The 9,232-nt window shown below is 65.8% G+C and overlaps 2 protein-coding genes across 2 annotated transcripts; both read left to right on the top strand.

Annotated features, from left to right (window-relative positions):
- Window positions 1–422: 422 nt before the first annotated feature.
- Window positions 423–2,907, top strand: MCD1 (kleisin alpha; the record flags this gene model as incomplete). The annotated part of the gene is made up of 5 exons (XM_076649311.1): window positions 423–859; window positions 917–1,488; window positions 1,553–1,758; window positions 1,814–2,701; window positions 2,767–2,907. The coding sequence occupies 5 exons, from the start codon at window positions 423–425 to the stop codon at window positions 2,905–2,907; spliced, it is 2,244 nt and encodes a 747-aa protein (XP_076505110.1).
- A 1,717-nt stretch (window positions 2,908–4,624) lies between these two features.
- JCM10292_001492 (uncharacterized protein) lies at window positions 4,625–9,192 on the top strand (the record flags this gene model as incomplete). Its single annotated transcript, XM_076649310.1, has 8 exons — window positions 4,625–6,799; window positions 6,863–7,092; window positions 7,150–7,292; window positions 7,378–7,512; window positions 7,571–7,863; window positions 7,930–8,142; window positions 8,205–8,286; window positions 8,351–9,192. 8 exons carry the CDS (start codon window positions 4,625–4,627, stop codon window positions 9,190–9,192), a joined length of 4,113 nt encoding a protein of 1,370 aa, XP_076505109.1.
- Between the last annotated feature and the right edge of the window lie 40 nt (window positions 9,193–9,232).

Raw genomic sequence — 9,232 nt, 5'->3', positions numbered from 1 at the left:
GAGCAGTGCAGTGCTCGTGTACAGGCTATCTGCACGTCTCGTCGCAGCGTCACCGTGAGTGCCGGTTCCCCTCCATCCCCTCGTCTCCACCCGGCGTCACGAGCAGTGCGCGCGCTCGACACGGCCCGTGCGGCCCGTGGTGCGTTGGCAGCGCGAACACTGGACTCACAGCTCTGCGAGACGGCGCGCGGAGCGACCTCTGCGCGCTTCACTTGCCCGCGCTCGTCCTCCCGAGATTGACATCTCTCGAGGCTCGCCTCGAAGTCGGCGATGGACGAACGGGGCCTGACGAGGGAGCACCATCACCTCCATACAATAGACTGACGACACGCGCGTACACAGCCTATCCTACACGCGGCAGAGTCGACCTCCGCCGGATTCCTCTTCCGTAATCCCCTGCTTGTCCGCCGAATCAGCACACCATGTTCTTCAACTCCGACCTCCTCACTAAGCGCGGCGCGCTCGCGCAAGTTTGGATGGCCTCGCACCTCTCGTCCAAGCTGTCCAAGCAGGCCCTCACCTCGACGTCGATTCCCAAATCCGTGCAATCCATCCTCGGCCAGGAGCTCCTCCCGATGGCGCTGCGCCTCTCGGGCCAGCTCCTCCTCGGTATCGCGCGCATCTACAGCCGCAAGACCAAGTACCTCCTCGACGACGCGCAGGAGACGCTGCACAAGGTCAAGAAGGCGTTCCAAAATGAGGGGCGCGCCGCAGTCGATCTGCCCGAGGACGGACTCGGTGCGGCGGGCGCGGGCGAGGGAGACACGAGCGGCGGGAGGGGCGCGCGCGACATCAACCTGCGAAGGGAGGGCGGTGACCTCGAGGACTTGCTCGCGCTCGAATTCGCCGACCAGGACTGGTGCGCTTCTTCTGCCTGCGCGGTCCGATAGCCGAGCTGACATACTCGAGCGCGCAGGTCTATTGAGAAGGTGCTTGCCGCCAACGCCGCCAAGGCAGACAAGGGCAAAGGCAAGCAGAAGGCGCTGACGGCCAACATTGCCGACATCACGCTCGACGAGTCGTTCGCGTACGACGGCGGGCTCGGCGCCGACTTTGGCGCCAACCTCGACTTTGGCGCGATCGACGGCCTTGACTTTGACCCCGACTTTGCCCTCTTCGAAGGCGACGAGGAGCTCAACGCGCTCGCGGGCCCGAGCGGCGAGAAGGCGACGCCGTCCAAGGGCAAGAAGCGCGCGCGCGACGACGGCGCCGACGGCGAACGCGACGACGACGACCTCTCGGTCGAGATGGGCCGGCGCGACTCGGTCGCCAACGCCTCGGACCGCGGGTCGATCGCCCCGCTCGACCTCTCTTTCGACAAGGACGCTGTGGCGGGCGACATCACGATGGGCGGGGACGACCTTGGCGGCTTCGACCATGGCGCGGCGTTCGACCTCGACCTTGGGCTGATGGACGGCGCGGGCGAGATGGACCACCTCAACCGCAACTTTGGCGGCGGGTTTGACGACGAGCAGCAGCGCGAGAAGAGTGCGCCTGCTTCGCTTGTCTCCTGTTCACGTGGACTTTGAGCCTGACCTCGCTCACTTTGCAGCCCCTACCGCTCCTTCCGTCAACGGCGACGATGCGACTTCGCTCCAGCTTACGCCTCGCGCTGCCGCTGAGATCGCTGCTCGCGGCGCTTCGACCGACAAGGACAAGCAGCCGCCTAAGAAGCGCGTCAAGCATGTCGCGAGCGACAAGGTCATCGAGCTCGAGTGGGAGGCCGGCCGCCTCGAGGGCAAGGACCGTTTCAAGGATGTGCGTGCGAGACAATCCTCTCTTTCAGGCTCGCTGCTGACTAGTCCCTCTGCAGCCCGAGTACCTTCCCTCGTCCCGCCTTCACCTCGCCCTCCTCAACGCCCCCTCCTCCGCCCTTCTCCCCCGCACGCTGCCCAAGGCCAACAAGAACGACACGGCCCTCGAGCTCTTCGCGCCGCCCGGCCTCCTCGCACCCGAGCTGCAGGACCTCTTCCGCATGCCGACCCGCCGCGAGCAGATCCGCCTCGAGGGTCGCGAACGCAAGGAGGACCGCGCCGTCGAGCAGGGCCGGCGCGCAATGAGCGTTGTTTCCAACCTGAGCCACCTGCGCGGCGCAGACGGCGATCTCAACCTCGACCTCGGCCTCGACGCCTTTGGCGCCGATGACCACCTCAACCGCGACTTTGGGGGCGGGTTTGACGGCGAGGACCTCGGCGGCTTTGACCACGGCGCGGCGTTCGACCTCGATCTCGGCGACGCAGGCGCCGACCCGCTCGCGACGCCCAAACGGCCGAACAAGAAGCGCCGCACGGACGGCGGCGACGAGGACGAGCTCGACGCCGGTCCCGTGACGCCCGCGCGGTCGGTACTTTCGGCGCTCGCGCGCGACGAGCTCCCGACGTACCACTCGGAGGGCCCGCTCGCCGTCTTTGACGAGGTGTCGACCGGCGCGTCGATGCGCGCGGCCGGGTCTGTCGCGGGGTCGGCGGCGACGCCGAGCCAGAGCCAGAGCCAGGGCGCGAGCCAGAGCCTCGGGACGGAGCAGGAGCGCATGGCGGCCGAGTCGGTGACGCAGAAGAGCGGGAGCATCAGCTTGCAGAGCAAGAACACGCGCAAGGCCGTGCGCGTGCTCAAGGACCAGCTCGAGGGCGAGGGCGCCGAGGCGGACGCTGCTGCGCCCGTCGCGGACAAGAAGGTCGAGTTCACCAAGGTGGCCGAGAAGGTGCGTCGTATCGCTTCGTCCCTCCGTTGTCGGGCTCCGCTGACTTCGTTCCCTCCCTCGACTAGGCCTCGCGCCGCGCTGCCGCATCCTTCTTCTTCGAGCTCCTCGTCCTCTCGTCTGCCGACGTCGTCAAGCTGCAGCAGCCGAGCGCATACGGCGAGATCGAGGTGCGCGGCACGGCAAAGCTGCACGAAATTGCAGTCTAGACGGCGGTGTGTGGCGGGCGTGTATTGTCGGCGGGTACCCTTACTTCTCTCCTTTCTGCTCTCTCTTCTTGTCGTGCACATGCTCATCTGTGGAATGTATTGCTGTCTTCCTCGCTCTTGCTGGCCTCGACGACGAGAGGCGGACCCGAAGGTTATTGCCCAGCCAATCTCCTTCTCCCTCGGCAAGGCTTTGCGTTCTGTAGTAATCGCAAAGAGCACGACTCCCGTCTGACCATCCTACCACACAAAGCCGGACCGCCATCGCAGCCTGTCTTTCGCGTGACCATCGTCTTCAGCCAGTTTCACCGAGCGGGGACCTTGCGAGCGAAGGCTGCGCGAGCCTTTGAGCGAGACGGTGAAGTCGGCAGGGTCTCCGGATAATGTCAAGACGACATGAGAGTCGGGTGTCTGTGGCTTTGCTCTCTCCCTCTTCCGCGCCGGCTGCCTCGTCGCCTTCGCCACGATGACGCGGCGCAGCACGTGCGCTCTCGCTCGCCGCGTGCGAGGCCTCTAAATCTGCCACGCCGGGAGGGAGCAGCTGATCGCGGCTCCGACAGGAGACGGTGCGATGGCACGCGCCGCAACGCGAGCAACGCGTTTTGCTGATGAGGGTGCGGGCGAAGGAGGGCTCACTAGAGGCTGCAACGTCCCGTACTACGCCCTGAACGCTGTCGAAGCTGGCGTGCAACTTCTCCAGCCCGCAGGCGATGCAGAAGCGAAGGTCTGACGAGGCGGCGCTGAAGAACGCATGGCCTCCTTTCAAGCGAGGCATGCGAGGCCGCCTGACTTGCTCGACGGCTGCGTTGTTTGCCTGTGCTGCTCGACGCTGCTGCCTGTGAAGGGCGCCTGCTGGACGACCTTGCGAAGGCGCGTTGCCATCTCGACGGGGGCCTGGTGGTGCGTCGACGGCGGTTGGGTCGCTCTCTTCACTCTCGGCGCTCTTCCGCCCGCCACAATTGTTGAGCGTATCGCGCAGAGTAAGAAGCGCGTCCACTGACACCCTTGCCTCGCCGACCCACGCAGTTCGTCCTCGATCGCCCCTCATCGCCGTGCACGCACCTCGTCCGCCTGCTCCCGGGCCTCGCTTCGTCGCATTTCCCTCCTTCCCCGGGAACGGGTCCGCGCTCAGGCGCACACTGCTCCAGCCCGCTCGCAAGCCTCGCCGCCGAACCGCTCGTACGCCTCCCTTCCCTGCACCCTCGCTTCTTTGTCTTCGCGACGCGTCCGCCTGACCGCGGAGGGCGGGCTCGCTCGATCTCGCCCGCAGCTCGTAGCGGTCTCGGGAACGGCTACAGCCTGAGTCGCAGGTCCCGTCACGCTCCTCAGCACAGCGGAGATCGCCTCGAGTCTCTGTCAACACGCGCCCTTCTCATCGGCACGAGCACCGAAGAACGAGGTGCGTCCGCTTTGCATCGCCGAGAACAACGCACCGTACCGAGCCCAGCGCTCCTGCAGGCCGTTTCTCTCGCGCGTCATCGACCTTCTCCTGTTCGCCTCGACTCGGGCTCGCTCCTGGCGCCGCCGGCACGCCTCTTCGGCCAGACGACGCCTCCCAGGCCTGCCTCAATCAACCGCGGGGTGGCTGCGCAGCTACGGCGGAACCGGCTGCCGCATTCCGCGCCTTACCTCGGCACTCCTTCTTCGGTCATCTCAACCTGGTCCTCTTACCGACACCTCGATCCCCGACTTCCACTGCTCAGAAAGACCTACCGCTGCCATGCCGCAGTCTATACTGCAGCGTAGGCCTTCGCCCACTCGCCCGATCTGCCTCTCAACGCCGACTCGTCCAGCCTCATCCGACTGCGCTCTGTCATCCTCGCCAACCACTTCGTCCTTCATTGCCCGCATGGCGCATTTCCCGCTTCTCGGCTCAGCAAGGTCGAGCAGGGATGGCGCTGCCGCTGCAGGCGAAGGCGCACGCGGCCGCCGCTTCTCGTTCAGCAAGGCCAAGTCGCGCGTCGAGCATTCAGCGTCGACATCCGCGGCCGCACCACCGCTCAAGCGCTCGCGGTCAGCACGATCGTCGCTCATTGCTTCGGCACGACGACTATCGAGCGCAGCGACGAGGAGGGGAAAGGGGGCGGATGACCCGCCGTCAACGGTTGCGACTGCGAGAAGCGTCCTCGCGGACCGGAACGACCGGCACGAGGCTCGCGATGGCCTGCGCTCGTATAGCGAGCGCGCAGCGGCGTTCGCTATGAGCTCGCCTGAGCTGGCGACGCCCGGCGAGGAGCGTGACGCCCCGTGGCCGGCGTGGGACGAAGCGGCGCGAACGCAGGCTGGCGAAGCCGTGCTTCCGCCGCACAGCCCGATGGTCCGCTGGGCAGCAGACCACGACGGGCACCCGTCTTTTATGCCGCTTTCGCCGACTTCGATGAGGCCGTTCTCGGACTCGTCGTCGAGCCTGCCGTCCGGGCACATCTCAGAGGAGTCGGCGGCCACCTCTCTCGGACTTGACACGTCCGAGCCGTCGTCGGCGGCGGTCCAGCCTGCGCCCGTCCTCCTATTCGCCCGTGCCCGCTCGCCGCGCACGAAGTGGTCGACGCCGGTGATACCGCCGGCGCCCGTCTCTCCCGATTTGCCGGTTGAGCGCAGCATGTCGCGCTCGCCGCCAGCCGACGACGCGACTTGTGAAGCGTGTCGGGCTGAAGCGCTCGCGAGGCTGACGAGTCCGACGCCGACGCAAAGCCGATTCGACGACCTCTCGGCCTTCCCGTTCCCGAACATGCCCGCTTCCTCTCCTCCACCTGCGCCAACCCGTCCTCTCCCCTTTCTCCCGGATGTTACTCTCCCCGCTGCGAGTTCTGCGTCACTCATCCTACCCCGTTCACCAGCATCAGAGGAACCCGGCTCGCCTCCCCTCCTTGTCCGCTCGAACACGGTCGGCCTGCATCCTGCGCCAGTCCCGCTCGACATCGACTTCAAGGGTCGGCTCGTCCGCGCACGCAACTCGCAGCCGGTGCCAAGCAGCAGCACTAGCTCGCCAAGCCTGACACTATCGTCATCGCCGGGCAGCAGCTGCTTCTCGGACTGGCACCCGCCTGCCGGGTCGCGCAAGAGCAGCGATACGAGCGTCACCTTCTCGAAGCAGGATCACGATGACCCGCTCAGGCTGCCGCAACCGCCGAAGGCGTCTGGCGGGTTGTACGCGCTGGCTGCGAGTGATAGGAGGGGCGTCGAGTCGGCCGTCGATGTCCTCGCCATCGTCGAGGAGGACGAAGCACTCTTCACTGGTGCACCAGCACTCCGCGCCAAGCGCTCGCCGTCGAAGCGCGGACCGGGTGACTCGCCTCGCCGCCGCTTCTCGGCGGGTTCGGCCGGCACGAAAAAGCCGTCTTCGCCCCTCGCGTCGGAACTGGCGGAGGAATCCGCCATCCTCGTCGTTCCGCGTACGCGAGCTCGCGCGCCGCTCGCGGGCGAAGCGGCGCCTTCCATCCCGACGGGCAAGCCGACTTATCCGTTCCGCTTGAGCACCGCCGACCGGTCTTTCAGCGCCGGTGCCGCTCTCGAGCCGACCTCGAGCGAGAGGGACGAGCTGGGCTTGCATCAGCCACTGCGACAGCCGTCCTTCGCCGCGCTGACGCCTCCGCGCGCCGGGCCGCGCGCAGGCAAGCGCTGCCTCTCCGAGCTTGAGCGGCCTTCGGCGTCGCGCGAGCGAGACGACGCGTACGGGCTGGTCGGACTCGGCTTGCCTTCATCTCTCGGCGACAGCGCGGCGGCGGGCCGAAGGACTCGGCACGAAAGCTTCGCAGCGCGCGAGGGAGATGAGGAGGGTATAGTCGCAGCGCACGGCGAGTATCGTCAAAGGAGGGCCAGCAGGCGGGTGTCGAGCGGGACAGCAACGAGGACGAAGCTCGTGCTGCGGGAGAAGGGCAAGCCGGTGCTGACTTACGTGCGTCTTTCGTTTGCACGCTCGGTCGACTCGACACCCACTGATGCATCGACTGCCACGCAGCAACTCGGCGAGTGCATCGGTCGCGGGCAATTTGGCTCCGTGTACCGCGCCCTCAACCTCAACACGGGCCAGGTCGTCGCCGTCAAGCGCATCCTGCTCGAGGGAAAGACGGACGCCGAAGTCGACCAGCTCAGCAATGAGGTCGCGCTCTTACAGCGTCTGTCGCACCCGAGCGTTGTCAAATACGAAGGCGTCGTGCGCACCGAGCACTACCTCAACATCATCCTCGAGTTCGTCCTTTCTTGCCTTTTACGTTCTTCCCGTCACTCACATTTCGCTTACTGCAGGTACGTCGAGAACGGCTCGCTCAGCGCGATACTCAAGCAATTTGGCCAGCTCCCCGAAGGGCTCGTTGCAAGCTATGCGGTCAAGATCCTGGAAGGTCTAGCGTACCTGCATCAGCAGAACGTCGTGCACTGCGATCTGAAGGGTAAGTGATTGTAGACTCGCCACTTCCTCTATAGGTCTGGATCTGAAGGAGCGCCCGCTGATGGCATCGCCTCGCATTTGCGTAGCGGCCAACCTGCTCTCGACGAAGAACGGCAACATCAAGCTGTCCGACTTCGGTGTCTCGCTCAACCTCAACGCCATCAAAGCCACTCGCGGCTTCAACGCAACATCAAACGAAGCAAACGGCACACCGAACTGGAGTGAGTTGCTCGCCAGCCTGAAAGCTTGGAGCCTACCGCTCACCTCGCTCCTCCGCAGTGGCGCCCGAGGTCATCTCGCTCAAAGGCGCGCTCCCCGCGTCGGACATCTGGAGTCTTGCCGCGACCATCGTTGAACTCATTGACGGTCGCCCGCCGTACTCGGACCTCGTCGCTATGTCGGCCATGTTCCGCATCGTCGAGGATCCGGCTGGTCCGCCAATCCCAGACCGCTGCTCGCCCGAGCTCAAAAGGTTTCTTGCGCGCTGCTTCAAGAAGAATCCGAACGAGCGCCCGACTGCCGACGAGCTGTTCGAGGATCCGTGGCTGCTCAAGCACTTCGACTTTCCGCAGGTGCATCGCTGCTCCGCATTTCGATGTCAATTAGAGCAATCACTTATGAGCTCGCACATCCGGCAGGACATGCGACCGCAAGACTCGCTCCCATTCCTCCGCCGAATCTCGACCGAGTACCGTCGCGCTCCGCTCGTCCCGTCCTTCTCGCCTGCCGAGGCAGTCGTCGAGTTGCCTCTCCCGCTCGAACCACCTGTTCCGCCTTTCGCTGCAAAAGAAGAACCGCGTGGGCGCCCGTCGTTCGACTCGGGCTACTCGGGCAGTGACGAACGCGGACTGGTTAGTGCACTCGTTTCTCGCCCTCGATCTTGCTCGACCATTGATCTCGATATCGCGGACAGTCACCCGAGCCTTCAGCAGCAATCCATGCCACAGAAGAGACGCACCGACCGCACGCTTTTATCCGCTCGAGCTTCAGCAAGGGTGCGTCAAGGCTGCTCGAGCGCTTATCGCGGAACCGCTCAACTGATTCCGTCCACCTACGCAGCCATCGACTGCAAGGTATGCGGCGAGTCGACAAAGCGCCATGCCGTTTTGTGCACGTCCTGCGGGCTCATTAGCCACGCCCGCTGCAAGGAGTTCGCGCCGGTCTGCGACCTGCGCACGCAGCTCTTCGGCCCCTCCGCCTCGAGCGCACAGCCCCTCCCGCCATTTGCGCGCTTCCCGACCATGCCGTCTTCCACCAGCTCGTCGCCGTCATCATTCGCAATCAGCGACCTGCTCCCCTTCTCCAAGGCGCGCCGGGCAAAGTCTCCGACGCCGACGTCCTCCGAGACGCACCTCCCGCTGCAGACTGTCGCGCACCGGACGTCCTCGGCGGGCGAGGCGATCCGACAGCTCTCGCATGCACTCCTGCCGTCGAAGTCGCGCACGCCCGACTCGACGCCGCCCAGCTCGCTCGGCCGCACGGCGCCCGCTCCACCGCCCGTTGCCTCTTCGCCGCTCAAGGGTCGCCCACACTCGCTCTCCGTCTCTGTCGCCGTACCGCGCTCGGGGAAGGCGACCAGCGCGATGCCCGCGATCCCACCTACGTCGCCCGTCTCGGCGAGCCCGAAAGATCCCCATTCGATTGACCTTCGCGCCGCGCGGCACGTCAGCATGGACACAGCCACGGCAGCAAACGTTGGCGTACCGCTGCAGCGCCGGAGTAGCCGCTGCAACGTCGTCGTCCAGCCGGGCGGGACGCGCGCACTCGGGCGGAAGAAGAGCCACGGGCGCTCCGTCAGCCAGCCGGTCGTCGGGCTCAAGAACGCCGTGAGCGACACGGACAACAGTCGCGTGCACGGCGAGGCGGGCCTGCCGGCCAAGGGCGAGTGCGTCGTGATGTGAGGGGAAGAGGAGACCTTCTCAAGTGTTCCCGTTTTCTGTG

Source organism: Rhodotorula paludigena (genome assembly GCF_050403205.1).
Source record: "Rhodotorula paludigena JCM10292 DNA, Rt_paludigena_JCM10292v1_ctg23, whole genome shotgun sequence".
Classification (NCBI taxonomy): Eukaryota; Fungi; Basidiomycota; class Microbotryomycetes; order Sporidiobolales; family Sporidiobolaceae; genus Rhodotorula; species Rhodotorula paludigena.
Note: the sequence above shows the minus strand (reverse complement) of the source record. Positions and strands in the feature narration are given on the sequence as shown.